Source organism: Sinocyclocheilus anshuiensis, unplaced genomic scaffold, assembly GCF_001515605.1.
Source record: "Sinocyclocheilus anshuiensis isolate Anshui unplaced genomic scaffold, SAMN03320099.WGS_v1.1 scaffold121, whole genome shotgun sequence".
In the NCBI taxonomy this organism is placed as follows: Eukaryota; Metazoa; Chordata; class Actinopteri; order Cypriniformes; family Cyprinidae; genus Sinocyclocheilus; species Sinocyclocheilus anshuiensis.
Window position 1 is genome coordinate 1,273,696 of NW_015539856.1, and position 19,099 is coordinate 1,292,794.

Genomic DNA, 19,099 nt, shown 5'->3' on the forward strand with positions numbered 1-19,099 from the left:
GGGTTATGTGGGTGGATTTTCGCATTGGTCTGAACAAAAACTGCAGACGGGATTATTGAAAATGCACATTGATTCTCTGCCAGCGGGAGGCGCTTTTGGAACATCAGAAATACAGCGGTTTCCCCGGTAATGGCTGTAAACAAAGCAGCGCTGCTCATAAGCGCTACTTTATCAGATAAAATGAAAATGCTATGGAAAGTTTTCTGAAGACAGTCGGTTTCCTTCAGAGATTCATTCATGTAAAAACTTGAATTAGTGAGAATGAGAAAAATATAGCCTATATTGAGGAGGAAAGTCCACTGATGAGTGTGATAAGTTACCAGCGTAAGCCTGTGTGCCAAAGGCTGTCTAATTCTAAACTTTAAAATACACTTATTTTAGTTGTTTTAACTACACATTTAAATGAAAATTAAAAAAATGATGAAAAGGAAATTATACATTTACACACCTAAGGATTATATCAACCAAACTGCATATGCGTCCTCAACTTGGGTTCTTATGAATAAGTAAGCAGCATTTAAAACAATTAACATATTATACGCACTGTTGCTCAATATTTAATTACAGCTTCAGATGCATGATATTTTCATTTGCTACAAGCAGGATACACGAGAAGTGTGTTAAACTCGGACACGCAGATGCTTGTCGTGGTGATAAACACTGTAAACGGCAACCGTTCACGTGTCTGCGCTTAATGTGCATCTCGTAGATGAAAAGCATTTTAGGGGGCCCTTGGCTTTTGGGGGCCCAAGGAGGTTGCCTACCTTTACCTAATGGGTAAGTCCGCCTCTGATCTCATGTGAAAATGTAAAATTAAATTTTCTGCTTGTAAAAAAAAAAGGATTTATTTGTTTGTTTTGTATATGTATTTATACATTTATTTGTAGTAGATAAAGTAGTTTTTACATTAAATGTTCCCTCCTGCTGGAATGACCAATCCCAGCAGCTGAGTCCTTAGCCATCTTCAAGAAACAGCTAAAAACACATCTCTTCCATCTTTATTTGACCCTCTAACTCTACCACTCTCTATTCCAGTGGTTCTCAACCTTTTTTTTTCCACTGGGCCGCACTGTGGACTGAGTGCAAGTCTCACGGGCCGCACGCATATCATTTACATATTACGTCACCAATACAAACCAACCAGATTTATAATATTATAGCCTAAATGTTCTGATGTCTAATCGATTACATTCATTGAAATAAATAAATAATTCTCCTCACCATTAATAAAACACCTGATGCTGTCAAGGAGCCGACCAATTTTGTGAAATTAGGCTCGAAAGGAGTAACAGCATAATGAAGTTGCAAAAGTTACAAATGTAGCCTATGTTGATCCAAATATGGAAAGCACTTTCGAATTGAATAATCTGAGGTTCTCTCCAGAGATGTTTTGCCACATTTCTGCAATTAAGGATGATTGCTGCTTAGTTTCCTTTTGCCTGAACATCTTCAAGTGAGTGGCGGGGCAAACCGAAAGTCCCTTAATAACACATTTGTCCATTCTGATGCTCAATGTTGCCGAACTAATGGCTGCTGATGACTATTGAAACAAATTGTAAACCTGAAAGTAATTTTTTTTATTGTGTTCAGCATGGTGGGCCGCATTTGAATTCGTGACGGGCCGCGGGTTAAGAACCACTGCTCTATTCTAATTCTATTCTTTAAAAAAAAAATTGCCCCTTTTAGACTTGCACTCTCTTCATTTACTAACTTTTTTACTACTAACTGTTAACTTCATTTACTACAAAAAAAAAAAAAAACTAGCTTCTCTATTCTTTTAATTCTTTTTGTATTCTTTTTGTTTTCTTTTTATTTATTATACAATTAACAAAAAGCAAAAAAGGCCGCTAACACTAGCTTGCTCTATTCTTTGTCTATTTTATCTGGTTTCTTTTTATTTATTATATTATATAAATAAAAATAAACTTGCTAAGTGTACTGTGTTAAGCTAACTGAGACTTTTGATTGCTTCTATTGTCCTCATTTGTAAGTCGCTTTGGATAAAAGTATCTGCTAAATGACTAAATGTAAATGTAGTAAATACATTTTATTTATTTATAAATAAATTTGTTTTTAATGAATACATTTATTTTTGAATAAATACATACATTTTATTACATGCATTTCATTAAACGTTTATTCAAATGTAAATATACATAAACAAATGCCAGTTATTTATTTGTATCTAAATATACGAATACATAACATGTATTAATATTTTCAGAAATGTTTTATTTATTCATGCATTTAGTTTTAATAAATAGTCTACATAAAATATTTATTTCTAAACATGTATTTTCAATAAATAAAATGTAGTTATTAATACATGTTTATAAATAAATACGTGTATGTATTTGTTTATTTATATTTTCATTTATATATTCATTTATTTTGTAATTTATATTAAAGATTGAAATGAAATGCTGAATGAATTAAATGGAGAAAAAAAAAAAACTTCTTAAACGACATATAAAAGATAGTTTGTCAATAACATCATCATATCTTTGCATTTGTGTTCTCTCAGCTGTTTCTGTAGACGGAGTGCGTGTGTTTGGATACACGGCTTGGACTCTGCTGGATGGGTTCGAGTGGAATCACGGTTACAGCATACGGAGAGGTTTATTCTACATCGACTTCAGTAAACCTGAGCGCCGCAGGCTCCTGAAGACCAGCGCTCACTTCTACAGACGACTGGTCCGAGACAACGGCTTCCCGGCCGAAAACACGCCGCACATCGAGGGACGATTCCCCTGTGACTTCCAGTTCGGTGTGTCCGAGTCAGTATTACAGGTGAGGGAAGAGAAAAACACCATCTTTGCATTGCTGTAAAAACAATGTCTTAGTCATTTTAACAAATGGATTTAGTCATTTTCTGTTTTATTCTGCGTAATAGTGGTCAAACCAAACAAAAATTATGTGAACATTTACATTGCTTAATATTTTGCATTAAGAACTTTTTATTTTTATTTTTTTATATTTAATTTATCAACATTGTTTCTATAATGATAATTCATAATGGTAATTTCATAATTCGTAATTTATCTTTATCTTATCTATGTAAATAACATTAACTGATAAAATGAAAATAAAATGAACTAATATTGTATTAAGAACTTTACATATATATTTGTGTAATCGCATCCAAAATAAAAGTTTTTGTTTACATAATATATGTGTGTGTACAGTGTATATTAATTATGTATTGTAAGCCCTTGAACACAAGATTTGGTGAGATTAGCTGAAGTTGTCCACATAGATAATGCACCAGGCAGATATTTGGTGGAACAGAACTTAAATCTCTTTATTTCTCAATAAGGTGAGGGAGAGGGGATGGGGAAAACTGCAACTAAAGCCTTTCTTCCTTCTGTGGTTTCTTCTTGGGGCAGCAGATCAATCTCTCTGAAGGGAAGACCGAAGAGATGGAGGGTTAGTTAAAAGGTGTTCAGGCTACTCATGACCCCACTGAGCCTCCGTCCTCAAGAACTTGTCCCGTGTCTGGGCTTAGGGTGATCCATCATTCAGCATCTGCTCATCTCCCCGGCTGAGGCCATGTCCACACGTACATGGGTATTTTTATAAACTGAGTTTTTCCTTCTTCCGTTTTAAAAAAAATCTCCGGCCACATGAAAACGCAAATGCATGCTTTGAAGCACTGTCAAGAGCATGCCAAGCCAACAGGTGGCGATATAAAGGCGGAGATAACAATGCAGGCGCTGACGTCACAAGCCAAAAACTCTGGTTTCGCTGTCGACACGATAACACTGCAACCGGAGTTTTTGAAAATCTTCACACTGGCAGGAGTTTTAAAAAATGTTCGGTTTCAGTGAACTGGTGCTGCGTTTGCGTGTGGACGAACGGCCAAACCGCGTAGAAAAAGCTGCGGTTTTAAAAATAACCGCGTTCGTGTGGACAGGGCCTGAGACACTACTGAGGCCTCTCTGTTCCCTTTTATGTGGTGGTTGTTGATTGTCCCTAACAGCCTGCAGCTAAGGCTCCCTGTTAGAGGGAAAAAGTTGAACAGCTGTCTTGGAGCTACCCCTGGTCCTGAACCCTCTTACTGGGTGGCCCAGCCCTTGTTTTTTCCTCTGATGGGGCTCTCCATTGTGCTGAAGGTGTTCAAGCTGCTTTGTGGGGCACCATACCTCTTTCTGGCCACCACATACCCCCTTTCCATCTCTAGGCTCCCGCTTGGAGCGCACGTCCCACAGCAGTCATGTCTTCTGGACATTGCATCTGCATTCGCATGAGAATTCCCAGCCCGGTGTTCCACCTTAAATTGGAAGTTCTGCAACTGAAGAAACCAACGAGACTACCCATCTTTACCTCAGGAGTTACGGGGGTCTGGACCCCAGCTGCAAAGACGTCACTCGGAGAGGGAGTTGGTTCATGCCACTGCTTCAAGAGGTTTACATGATAAATTTGCTGGCCCTTTCTCCGGCCAGGTTGGCGCACTCTGTAGTTGACTGGGCCTGTCCGTTCTACAACTTTATAGGGTCCTAGCCACCTGGCAAGGAATTTGCATTCACTGGATGGGATTAAAACCAGTACCTTTTCCCCAGGGTGAAATTCTCGAACCTGTGCCCCTCGGTTGTATACCCGGGCCTGCTGTTGTTGGGCCTGCTGCATGTGTTCTCGTACAACCGGCCATATCTTTGTCATTCGATCGTGCATCTGTTCCACATACTCGATGATGGTGTGATATCGTGATGGCTGCTGCTCCCAACGTTCCTTGGCGAGGTCCAAAATCCCTTGAGGTCGCCGCCCATTGAGGAGCTCGAAAGGTGAGAACCCGGTAGAGCTCTGTGGGACTTCTCGAACAGAAAACAAGACATACGGTAACAACTGATCCCAAATTTTCCCATCAGTGTCAATGACTTTCCTCAGCATTTGTTTAAGAGTCTTGTTAAATCTCTCGACAAGCCCATCAGTCTGGGGGTGGAATATAGAGGATTTGAGTTGTTTCACCTTCAGTTGTCGGCAGGTCTCTTTAATCACAGTAGACATGAAGCATGAGCCTTGGTCCGTAAAGATCTCATCGGCTATCTCCACACAGCTAAAGAGCTGTACCAGTTCTCTTGCCACAGCCTTTGAGGTGGCCGACCGGAGTGGTATCGCCTCTGGAAAGCGGGTGGCATAATCGAGGATGACCAGAAGACATCTGTGTCCCCGGCTGGACTTTGGCAGGGGCCCCACAATATCCAGTGCAATCCTGCTGAAAGTGGTTTCAATTATAAGCAGAGGAATAAGTGGATTTCGATATGTTACCTTGGGACTATGAAGCTGACACTCAGAACAGTGCCGGCAATAGTCTTCGACTGTCTTCTTGATACCGGGCCAATAGAACCGTGTGAGGATGCGCTAATAGGTCTTCTCTGACCCCAGGTGGCCTCCAAACAGGTGAGTGTGTGCCAAGTACAACACCTTAGAAGTATATGCTTTGGGGACCAACAACTGTTCACAAATTTCCCCTCTGCGCTGATCCACTCTATATAACAATTTATTCTTTATCATGAAATGTGGATACCTCAATCTACTCACCCCTCTTGTAGTTGGCCCTCAATCATTTGTGCACTCCTCCATGCCTGAGTCAACACAGGATCTTGCAGCTAGGCAGTGCCGAACTGTCCCATCCTTTCCCCCTGGAGGGTCTCTGCTGGGGGAAATTCAGAGAACACTTTGTGGGATTCTATGTCTTTGAGTACCTGCGCTCCTCCCGGGCCCTCTGAGGCAGTGGCAGTGGAGTCAGAACGTTCTTCCTCACCTCTATCCTCCTCTGGGCTGATTGCTTCTGCATCAGTAGTCTCTTCAGGGGTTGGAGTAGGGTGGTATTTGGACGAACGGCGCCTTCGGGGTCGGGGAGGTCTCTTCCCTTCTGCAGCTTGGTCTGTCCAGTAGGTAGCAAAGGCCTGGCAGTCTCTGCCAACCACGACCGGGATGGGCAAGCACTCCACGACCCCTGCTCGTACTTGTTACTGGCCCCGAGGGGTAACCATGCTTACTTCAGCAGTGGTGTAGTTCCTAGTGTCCCCATGAATGCAGGACACAGAAATCTCCCTTCCCCATGACCGGCCCTGCAAACTCTGGCCGGACTAATGTCACCATGCTTCCAGAGTCAACAAGGGCTTCGATGGGGCAGCTCCCCCTTAATAGGCCCAACAGGTGGTCAGAAAATGGCACTGGAGTCTTGAAGAGTCAGTGGCGCTCGCCGTCGGCATGAGTTCCTCTTTGCCTGGGCAATCATGATTAATCGTTTGACAGCACTAAATATAAATTAATATGGTATTAGGAACTTTTTTGATCAAATTTGATCCCATTATTATATATGGCTTCAGTTAAATTTATCCTGCAGTTTTCAGTGCATTTGAGATCTCTTTCTCGTACGGTTTGTGAGCGTTTCATGTGAATTTCTCTCTGTGTTTCTCTCAGGTGCATCTGCGTCCATTCTCGCCGCAGTTCACCGATCCGCAGCTGTACCGCTGGAACCTGTCGGGCGACGGCGCTCTCTCGCCTGTGATGGGCATCTTGCTCCACACGCGGCCGGTGCAGTGCACTGACTTCCTGTTCATCCAGCGGCACCTCTTCCTGCTGGGGGTCACGGGGTCGGCGCACTACCGCTTCGCCCTGGACTGGACGCAGCTCTCGCCCGGCGGTGACCCGGAGAAGGTTCGCTTCTACCGCTGTGTGCTGATGGAGCTCCAGCGCAGAGGGATCCGGCCGGTCGTGACGCTGTATCACCCCAGCTATCGCTCGCCTTCGCTGGGTTTGCCCGAAGCGCTGCATGCTGACGGCGGATGGAGGAACGCTAGCGCTGTGGAAGCATTCGTTAGCTACGCTGCATTCTGCTTTCACAAATTTGGAGACTTTGTTTCGACGTGGATCACCGTCAACGAGCCAAATCGGTTAACGGAAGCGTACACAGAAGACCGGAATTTGCTATTAGCGCACGTAAAAGCGTGGCGTATTTATGACGAACGGTTTCGACAGAAACAGGGTGGAGCTGTTAGTTTGGCTATCCATGCTGATTGGGTGGAACCGGCCGATCCGTTTTTAGAATCTCACAAATCTGCCCAGCAACAGTTTTTGGCATTCGAAGTGGGGCGTTTTCTCGACCCTCTGATTGGTAAATAATTTTAAGTTATTTAAGTTATTTTTATTTTTATTTTTTTATTATATTTGTTATTGTTATAACTGTTGATATTATTATTAGATTTCATTTTTGATTATTTTGCGATATATAAAGCACTATAGTAAGTGCCCACTTTTAGCACTTGGTTTTATTGTTCCATAATTGTGACCATGGACCACAAAACCAATTTTGTGCTCCAGGGTCACAATTTACATTAATTGTCTTTTTCATTTTAAAACGATATTTTTTAGAATCTCACAAATCCGCCCAGCAACAGTTTGTGGCATTCGAAATGGGGCATTTGCTCGACCCTCTGATTGGTGGAGGGAATGAGGGGTGTGGCAATGGCTTCTCCAACGCCGAGAGGGTGGAGTTTAAAGGGGCGCTGGATTTCATCGCTCTCAATCACTTCACGACACGTTTGGTGGCGCCATGGGAAAACGCGAAGCCGCAGAAGCCGGAGCACGGTTGTGCGCTGATGACAGACGTCACCTGGCCGGCATCACACCTGAGGCAGGCGCTCGTGCCCTGGGGCCTCCGCAGGATGCTGGGATGGGTGAGGGATCGCTATGGCGACCGCCTCCCCATCATCGTCACGGCGACAGGGGTGGACGATCAAGCGGTTCATGATGACCAGCTGAGACAGAGCTATATCAGGAGCTACCTGCAGGAGGCGCTAAAAGGTGAGCGGAGTCTGAATGTATTTCTATATATACTGTATTTCTGATTTAAGAATTTCAGAACTTCTACAGATTTTTAACATTTAAAAAAATGTAAAATTGTTTTAACTTTTTGTTATCGTTATCGTTATCATTCTTGTTATTTTATTTTATTTTTTTTAATTTTTTTTATTCATTGATTGATTCTTTTTTATATTATTTTGAGCCATTTGTTTTTCCCAAAGAATTTTCATAACAAGCATTTAAAAAAAATGCTTAATTCCTTAAACTAATTCATCCAGCTCTGATATGAATCAGAATCTAAATATATTTAAGAATTTCAGATGAAAATTTTTATTCTTTTTTATTCTTTTTTTAATCATTTTTATGTTTTTAATTAAATTATCTTTTATATTTAATTTTATATATTTTAAATTTGTATATATATATATATATATATATATATATACATACACACACACACACACACATAAAATTATAACATAAATATTTAATCAATTATTTCAGTATTTTATTGTATTATTCTTACATTATTATTATTACTATTATTACGTTCTTGTACTTTTATTTAATTTGTTACTTTGTTCCATTTTTTATTAAATTAAATATTAAATAAATAATTAAATATTTATTACTGATGATATTATTATTATTATTATTATTATTATTACAGCAAACCAACCAGCTCTGAGATAAATCAGAACAACATTTGATTTGAACCAAAATATTGGCAACCTCTATCCTCAAATCTCTGAGATATTTTGGTCTTTATGATAATATGGTGTATTTAAATATATAATCGTTAAGTATGAGCAATATAAACAGTGATACTTGGCTCATCACAGAGCACTAATGAGCTGTGATTATGAAACATGTCCTCATTATATCTAATAACAACATTAGAGATTAAAGAGGCTTGTTGCAGAATGCTAGCGCTGCAGTGTGTTTTATCAAGTGTTATCTGTTTTACACGCCGTAATCAGCTGCTTCCCCTGAGGTTTAACATCAGGGTCAAAGGTCACACTGCTGTAATTCAGTCTCAGAGCTGTTAATATGCGACCTTTGAGACGTTATGAGCACACAGGGACACACGGGTGTCATGTGGAGACTGTATGATCCTTGAGCCCAGTGCACCTGCTTTTACAGTGTTTGTGCGGATGTGAGTCAGCGTCGCTTCACGCTTTAGTGTGTGTGTGATCTGACAGATTACGTGATAAAGCTGTGAACAGCGTGACCTGTTTTTGCATTTGGAAAACAACGCTGTGTGTTATATCACAGTTTTCCAAACTAAGTAAGGATCATGAAACACTGGCTAATAATAACAAAAGATTCTAAATAAAATACATACTAAAAAAAAACTAAATATTCTATTTATTAAATAATTTGTTTGTCATGTGACTATTAACTACGTCAGAGAACCACAAACATGCAGATGTGTGAAATTATTGAAATATTAACAATATCACGACATTTAAAATTAACATGAATAAATGATAATAAAATATAAAAATAAGTCATTATAAAATATAAAGATAAAAGACACTAAAAAGGATCAAATATTTTGTGTTTACCTGCATGTCATGTGACCAATGACCAATGTGAGCATGCAATTGTGTTATTAAATTATTGATATATTAACTAAATCATAAAAATGTAAATAGATTTTTAAAAATGAATAAACCATTTAAAAAATCTAAATAAAACACTAAAAAGAAGATAAAATATTTTATATGTAATTTGTTGAAATACTTAATTAAATTTAAATATTACTTATATTTGTGACCCTGGAGTCATAAGTAGCACAGGTATATTTGTAGCAATAGCCAACCAATACAGTGGGTCAAAATTATCGATTTTTCTTTTATGCCAAAAATCATTAGGACATTAAGTTCCATGAAGATATTTAGTAAATGTCCTACTGTAAATATATTAAAACTTAATTTTTGATTCGTAATATGCATTGCTAAGACTTAATTTGGACGACTTTAAAGGGATAGTTCACCCAAGAGTGAAAATTCGGTCATTAATTACTCACCCTCATGTCGTTCCAAACCCGTAAGATATTTTTTATTAAATCCAAGAGCTCTCTGTCCCTCCATAGACAGCAACACAACTGAAATGTTCCCAGGTCCAGAAACATAGCAAGGACATCAGTAAACATCAGGGGTTCAACCCTAATTTTACAAAGCTACGAGAATACTTTTTGTGTGCAAAGAAAACAAAAATAATGACTTTTTTCAACAATACTATATTACATACAACAATATATTACTAGTAATATAAACCCTCGTGCTAGTGATGATTGACTGAAACCTCTTTCTCTGTTCTCCGAGCAGCTCGAGAGTTGGACGGCGTCAATCTGAGAGGGTTTTATATCTGGAAGCTTCAGGACCATCATGATCTTCGGTTCGGTCTCTTCAGCTCCGCCGCTCATCACTCTCGACCCAAAGCGTCCGTCAGCCTGTACCGTGACATCATCAGCCACCGCGGCTTTCCGTCTGCCGCTGACCTGCGACCTTTGACCTGCCGGGACGCGGACAGCGGGACGAGCTGCGAACTCTGCACACGCATCGCGGAGAACAAACCACTGCTGTTCTTCAGCGTCTGCGTGTCCATCAGCGCCTCCATGCTCTGCGTGCTCGTCATCATCTCTGTGGTGAGGAAGAGGAGGAGAACGCCGATTAACGTCAGGCCGCAGAGACTCAGAGTCCAGCTGAGGTTCCCCATGATGAAGGTTGCACAGGGCTCCTACGCAATTAAACCTTAAAATTAATGGAATAGTTCAGGCAAACATGAAAATGCACTCATCCGAGATGTGGATGAGTTTGTTTCTTCATCAGATTTGGAGAAATGTTGCATCACTTGCTCACCAATGGATGTGAATGGGTGCCGTCAGAATGAGAGTCCAAACAGCTGATAAAAACATCACAATAATCCACACCACTCCAGTCCATCAGTTAACATCTGGAGAAGACAAAAGCTTAGTGTTTGTAAGAAATAAATCCATCATTAATTCCATAATCAGAGCAACCGTAAATTTTGAGCAAATTTTAAATTTTGGGTGAATTGTTCCTTTTTGTTTCGTGTATTGGCACAACATTTGGTGGAAATGATCATCCATGTGTTCCAAACGTGCCTGAAAAGTTTGAATACAGCGCCACCTAGTGTTCAGAAGGTACAGTCTAGTCCATGTCTATTAGAAAAACAAATTCAACATTAAGGCAATTTAACTTTAAACCATTGCTTCCACCCAAAATACAAGTCCATAATCCATAATAAGGCTTCCTCCGGTGAAAAAGTCCATCTCCTGTTGTCTCTCACATCAAAATCCAGTCACATATTTGTTTAGAGCTGTTTAAACGCTGCTTGATCTGTGCAGATTTCTCTCTTGATTCACACCAAAACACATTTTCACTGGAGGAAGCGTTATTATGGATTATGTGTTTTAGTTAAAAATGTCTTGATGGATTTGTTTCAGCTTTTGTCTTCTCCAGCTGTTAACTGATGGACTGGAGTGCTGTGGATTAATTGTGGATTATTGTGATGTTTTTGATGCAATGCTACATTTATCCAAACCTGATGGAGAAACAAACTCCTCTACATCTCAGATGGCCTAAGGGTCGGTACATTTTCAAAGATTTTGGAAGGACTATTGCTTCAAACATAGGAAAACATGCAGAAACAAAGTGGACCAAAGTGGACATAATTAAACATCAAATATCTCCAGATTGACTGTGACTGTGTCGCAGTAGTTTCGTGTTCAGTGTGGACAGATGTCTGCATGTCACAATGCATCTGGTTTGGTGTTAAAACACTAGAAGTAAACCAGCAAATACAATACACCTTAAAATGCACGCATGTAATAACAGCCAAAAGACCTGAACATTGCATGTGATAAAACCGCATACAAACCAGAACTCTCTAACCCTAATGCCAGTAAACCCTGCTACTTTCATACAATACGTGCAAGGGTACAAGAAAAGCACTTTTTTCTGTTTAGAACAGTAGTTCCACCTCAAAATAATTAAAACACTATACAACTCAAATAATGCACATTTCTGCTTTAAACTCTCCAGAATGTCCCCTTCATTTAGTTCCATTGTAAGCTCTCGACTCAGAATGTTGTCTTGAACCCAGAGCGCTGCTTTCAGGAAGGTTTGTGTATATTTTGTGTAATATTTTTGGAGGAACTGTATCTGTCCTTGCAGAACTGTCCATCACATTGGTTAATATCAGTTCAAATGAATAATGCCCCAGTTTTACTTTTTGATGGACTTTGACTGATTGAATTTGGCTGAATTTTTAAAGTGAAGAAATGATGGGACAGCTGTAGGAAAATAGAAACAATTGAATGATGAATGTGTTCTGTATATTCTGTAATACTGTAAATAATAATAACATTAAATAATATTGTTTAAAAACTACAAAATGTTGTACAAAACTACCAAATTTTGCTATAAGTTTGATCACAACACATAATCATTGTTGTTAATAGTGCTCACCATCTCTTTGATTACATGACATTAACTAACTGCTTGATTTTTACTGTGCATTTCTGCCGTATGGACATCAACTTGAGATAGTCACTACTAATAAGCTATTTCTAAATATAATGTAGAAACTGTAATTTTCTGTAAAGCTGCTTTGCAACGATTTGCATCGTGAAAAGAGCTAAACAAATAAACTTGAATTGAATTGTTTAAAACTGCTTAAGATTAAACTGTATCAAACCATCCATATGGAAATGTAATATATAACATATATTGTCTTGTATCAAGAGCGATATTGCCATACAGTATGCTAACTGCAAGGCGATATGTGTAATTTTCACATGCATACATACATTCTCTCTCTCTCACACACACACACACACTCACACACACAGACACACACACACACAGGTTTGTTTTTGTGAAAAGTGGGGACATCCCATAGGCTTAATGGTTTTTATACTGTACAGACCGTATATTCTATTGCCCTACACCAACCCTACCCCTAAAGCTACCCCTTACAGGAAACTTTGTGCTATTTCAGATTTTCAATACACTCCATTCTGTGTGATTTATAAGCGTTTTGAAAAGTGGGGACATGGGGTAATGTCCTGAAAAGTCACCTTCTCCTTGTAATGCCTATGTCATACCTTTGCCATTATACAAATTTATGTCCTCATTTGTCACAAAAACGCGCGCACACCCACACACACACACACACACACACACACACACACACTTACTTACAAACTTAAATTCAAATTAAAAACTGTTTGCATGTGTGGAAATGGCAAATGATCTTCTGCAGCCCTCTAGTGGCTGTAGATGAAATGTAATGCTATTTCAATTTCATAAGTTTTTCTATGGCATATCAGTCTTCCATTAAACCATGGCACATTGTCCATGTCATCTTCATGAATTAAATTAAAACATGTAGATCTTCTTTAAAGTGAATCTTACATAAATTGTTGCTGTTATAGAAATGCAAATGAAGGTAATACTACGTTAAAGATACCATAAATCACCATAAAACTGCACAGCTCTACAATAGAAACATTGATAAAGTGAAAAATGTTATACATATGCAGAAAATAAAATAAAAAAATATTATGCATACATTTGCATGAGTTATAATCTATTTGTTTTGCAGAAATAATATTGCACTTGTATTCAATCTCTCTCTTTCTCTCTCTCTCTCTCTCTCTCTCTCTCTCTCTCTCTCTCTCACTCTCTCTCTCTCTCTCTCTCTCTCTCTCTCTCTCTCTCTCTCTCTCTCTCTCTCTCTCTCTCTCTCTCTCTCTCTCTCTCTCTCTCTCTCTCTCACTCTCACACACACACACACACACACACACACACATATCATCATCTCATTAAAAAGATGAGTGGGAAATGCTGCGGACATGTTATTATGTTTATTATTTACTTTTACGTCCAATCCTTGTTTCCCATACAGTAATAGAGTAAGACATTGTACTTTTATCCAAAGTGACAAAACTGTTGTCATTGCATTTATCATTGGGACACAGAAGAACAAGTAGGACCTACTACAAAAAAAATACTATACAATACTCTTAGATATAGAAATAATTACAAACACACCAAACTCAGTGTCAGCATACTGTATGGCTTGTGAATTCTCAGGTGTCATTTTATTTATTTTTTAATAAATTGACAGTTTTATTCATCAAGGACACATTAAATTCGTGGCAAAATGGCAAGAAATGTATAATGTTTTTTTTTTATATTCTATTTCAAGTAATTTTATGTTTCACTCTGTATCTCTAAGATAGAGATGTGCAAGAAGTGTGGTTAGTTGTGTGTAAGTGTGGTTGTGAATATATTTAAACAGTACAGGCAGGCTGTACTGTACAGGCTCTCTGTGGGTCTTAAAAAGTGCAGTGCTACAGTGCTACTGACACTCTTTGCTCCACTCTAACATCTTGCTTAGACAACTTTTGCCCACTTTCATCCAGACCAGCACGCACTACCCCCTCTGCCCCATGGCTTTCCGATGTTCTCCGTGAACATCACTCTAAACTCAGGGCTGCAGAGAGAAAATGGCGCAAATCAAAAAACTCGACCGACCTTAGTGTGTATCAGTCCCTCCTCTCTTCCTTCTCTGCAAATGTCTCCACTGCTAAAACGACACCACAACAAAATGATATATATAATGACAAATACACACTCTCTCTCCTCCTTCTCTCCACTCTCGGAGATGGACATTTCCAAACTTATCCTTTCCAATCATCCCACTACCTGTCCACGTGATCCTATCCCCACTCACCTCCTTCAGGCCATTTCTTCTTCAGTTATACCTGCGCTCACTCACATTATTAATACCTCTCTTCACTCTAATACATTTCCCACAGCATTCAAGCAGGCTCGGGTAACCCCACTGCTTAAGAAAGCCTCTCTAAATCCAGCACTTTTAGAAAACTACAGATTGGTATCCCTTCTTCCATTCATTGCAAAGACACTTGAGCGAGTTGTGTTCAATCAACTCTCTATGTTTCTTGCACAGAACAACCACCTGGACAACAACCAATCTGGCTTCAAAAGCGGCCACTCAACTGAGACTGCCCTGCTCTCGGTTACTGAAGCCCTGAGACTGGCAAGAGTGGTCTTAGCCAACCCAGCACTTCATCACAACTTCTCTATACAGCTGGGTTTGTCAACCATAACTCCTTCCAGGACAGCCGGGAACCTTGGAGTTGTGATCGATGATCAGTTAAGCTTCACAGACCATATTGCTACAATGGCCCGGTCCTGCAGGTTTGCCTTATACAACTATAGGAAGATTAGACCCTTCCTAACAGAGCAGACCGCATAACTCCTTGTCCAAGCTCTTGTTCTCTCCAGACTGGACTGTCGTAATGCTCTCTTGGCAGGCCTTCCTGCATGTACTATCAAGCCTCTGCAACTGATCCAGAATGCAGCAGCCAGAGTGGTCTTCAACGAGCTGAAGAAAGCTCACGTCACCCCTCTCTTCATCAGCTTTCACTGGCTGCCAATAGTCGCTCACATCAAATTCAAGAGACTGATGCTTACCTACAAGACAACCACTGACGCTGCACCAATACACCTAAACTCACTAGTTCAGCCCTACGCACCCTCCAGAAGCTTGCGTTCTGGAAGTGAACGACGCCTCGTGTTTCCATCTACAAGACAACAACTGGCGCTGCACCAATATACCTAAACTCCCTAGTTCAAACTTAATCACCCTCCAGAAGCTTGCATTCTGTAAGTGAGCGACGCCTTATGGTGCCATCCCAAAGAGGCACAAAATCACTCTCACTGACCTTTTCCTGGACTGTGCCCAGAGGGTGGAATGATCTCAATTCGAACAGCTGAGTCTTTGGCCATTTTCAAAAAAACGTCTAAAGACACATCTTTTTCGCCAGCACCTGACCAACTAATACTAGCACTTACCTATTCTATTCTATTCCATTCTATTAAAAAAAGAAAGAAAGAAAGAAAAAACCCTAGCTATGTGTACTGTGCTAGACTAACTGAGACTTGTCACAGCACTTGCATACTGTTGCTCTCTCGTTCATCTGATTGCTTTTTTTGTTCTCCTCATTTGTAAGTCGCTTTGTATAAAAGCGTCTGCTAAATGATTAAATGTAAATGTAACCTAAATTCAAGGTCATAATAAAATGGGAGTCATATTAGAATTTAACCTAAATTTAATAACTTTGCACACCGAAAAGACCGAACACGCAGGAAACCTTCATCCACCATTGAATACCTTCGTTGGGCCAATTGTGTGGACCCTACAATATGATATACTTCTTTTCTTTTAAAGAGGAAGGTCTGAAGAACAAATAATGTTGAAACTAGAGATGTATCTTGTTTACTTCTGTCAAAACAACAGACAGGAACATAACTGTCTGAGTGCCATAAATATTATTTTTCCAAAGTGTGCGTACCTATAACTCAGGAAGTGTTATTATAGTATTAGGAAGTATTAAAGATATCACAATATGATTTTAGATTCTAGTTCTTAATAAAGTTTTTTTTCAAGGCCCTACATCATTCAGTCCCAGAGATATGGGGGATCTCAATGAGGGTCCATGTCCAGATTGTTGAATATTACCTATTTTCAGTGGTTGAAAACCAAATGTTAGTCACTTTGATTACAGCTGATACTTATTTAATTTAAAAAGCAATGTCTGAAGAATAAATAATGTCTAAATTAGAAATGCATCTTGTTTCCCTCTATCAAAACAATTGTATAGGACATAGTTGTTTGAGTGTCATAAATATTCTTTTTCCAAAATTTGCGTGCCTGTAACTCAAGAAGTATTAAAGTTATCTTAGTATGATTTTAGATTCAGATTCCTAAGAAACTTTTCTTTTTGAATCTTCATTTTTAAGGCCCTGTGTGGTTTAATCCCAGAGATATCGAGATCTCAGTGCAGCTCCATATCCAAATTGTTGTATCCTACCTATTTTCAATGGTCAAAAACCAAATAAGGTTTTGTGTTTATCTAGTCATCACTGTTGTCACTGTCAGATATGCAAATAATAACAGTAACTTAGGGTTTAGGAATGTACAGTGTGACACGTCGGATTATGAATCGTTAACTCTAGGTAAAGTATGAACAGTGTGAAACGTAAAATAAGATTACCCAGGATCCCATTTACCTGGGGTTTAGAATTACCCAGTGTTAATTATTTCAAGTGTGAGTGACCTTAAATGTTTGAGGTACTATCACTGATTCTGCCAAATATGGCCTTTAGCAGTAGATACTACTTATGCTTCACATTTTATAATAATAAAAAAGAAAAAGAAATGTAATTAATCCAGGTGAGGCAAATCTTGGTCTATTGATGTGAATACAATGTGTGGCTAAAGCAAGCACTTTTCTTTATGAGGCATGATATTTGTTTTAAACGTTACGATACTGCAAAGCTGAACTCTTGGTAGCTTCAGAAGCTTTTAAAATGAACAAAATACTTTCTTCCAAATATCCCTAAAACTGATATAGAAATATAGAATCTTAGAAATAGAAATAGAAATATAGAATCTTAGAAATAGACTACAGAGAGCAAGGTAATGTGCCTCAAATTGATAATTTCAGTGCATTTTTAGCACTCAGACGTGTGTTCTATGCATATTGTTTTGATTGAAGGGAAACAAGATACAATTATAATTTCAACATTATTTATTATTCAGACATTGTTGTTTAAATACACTAAGTATCAGCTGTATACAAAGTGACCAACATTTGGTTTTTGACTACTGAAAATGGGTAATGTTCAACAATCTGGACATGGAGCCTCATTGAGATGCCCATATCTCTTGGACTGAATGATGTAGAGCTTTGAAAATGGAGATTCTAAAAGAAAAGGTTATTAAGAACTAGAATCTAAAATCATATTGTTATATATTTAATACTTCCTGAGTTATAGGCACACAAACTTTGGAAAAAGAATATTTATGGCACTCAGACAGGTATGTTCCTTTTGACAGAAGGAAGCGAGATAAATCTCTAGTTTCAACATTATTTGTTCTTCAGACCTTCCTCTTTAAAAGAAAAGTAGTATAATTTTTAACTAAATTGACCCACATTTGGTTTTTGACCACTAAAAATGTGTACAATTTAATGATTTAATCCTGGAGCCATATTGAAATTCAGGTATCTCTCGAACCGGACCATATAGGCCCTTAAAAATGAGGATGCCAAAAGGAAAGTTTGTTATGACCCAATATATAAAAGGGCATTAAGATATCTTTAATACTTCTTGAGTTACAGGCATACAAACATTGGAGAAAAAAAGTGCTCATTCCCCATGTTTGAATGGTCACCATTGGCACATAATACAACAAAGATTGCTAAATGTAACATATTTTACTAGCAGACCTACCAATCTCTAGAGTGAGTCTCTTTTGGGAAGTGAAGGAAGAAGTGTGGTTAGTTAGTTGTGAATATATTTTAACAGTACAGGCTCTCTGTAGGTCTTAAAAAGTCTTTTAAAAGTCTTAATTTGCCCTTTCACAAATGAAAGCCTTAAAAAGCTTTCAAACCAAATTAGAAAGTGTTAAATTCATAAAGGCCTGGCATTATGTTGCATGCATTGCAATAAATAAATAAATATACTAAAATTATCTACAGTATTTTTGTCTTATTTTCCAGTCCAAACATTCTTAAATCAAGATACATTTACTTGCAACATATAAAATGAATTCAAATGTAATGGAGATCTGTTGGAAGTTGTATTTTCAAACTGTTGCTAATGGAACTCATTTTCTGCTGCCTACATGTTTATGTTTAGAGAACATATTGACATATTGTGTTCCCTTTAGTTTGAGTCTTGTATTTACTTTGTCTTAAAAAAGTATTTAATAGCTTTCATAAAACCTGCAGTTTGCATGTCAAAACGTCATCAGGACCTGGTTGTAATAAACCGCTTAAGTGAAGAAAATACAAATCATTAGGTCTCAAAATCCAAATGAATCAAATAGGGTTGACATGCCAATGAATGCATGCGTGCCACTTGATCCACAAATGCACATCTTCTTTGTTGCATGCGCAAATTCTGATATACTAATACAAAAGAAAACATCTATATTCACAAACATGTTTCTGTTTGTACAAACCGCTGCACATTTGTGTATTTCTGAATTTCACAGGCACAAGTTGACAGGCATTTTGGTTGTGGATAGTAAGATACATTTGTAACATTTATTAATTTCATGGATAATTGTTCATACATTTGTTAGTAAATTTTAGACTAATTTCATCCCATACTTTATCAGCACTTTCAGTTTATTATTTCTATTTTAATTCCTCTGAAGA

General features: G+C 38.5%; 1 protein-coding gene across 1 annotated transcript in view; it reads left to right on the forward strand.

The window, feature by feature from the left end:
- The window catches only part of LOC107684850 (beta-klotho-like), a 15,374-nt gene extending 4,801 nt beyond the window's left edge, over nucleotides 1–10,573 (forward strand). Inside the window, exons 3-6 of the mRNA XM_016481223.1 lie at nucleotides 2,525–2,790; nucleotides 6,427–7,120; nucleotides 7,453–7,809; nucleotides 10,143–10,573. Of these exons, the coding sequence (XP_016336709.1) occupies nucleotides 2,525–2,790; nucleotides 6,427–7,120; nucleotides 7,453–7,809; nucleotides 10,143–10,573 (1,748 nt within the window). The remainder of the gene's footprint in view (nucleotides 1–2,524; nucleotides 2,791–6,426; nucleotides 7,121–7,452; nucleotides 7,810–10,142) is intronic.
- Nucleotides 10,574–19,099: the final 8,526 nt, after the last annotated feature.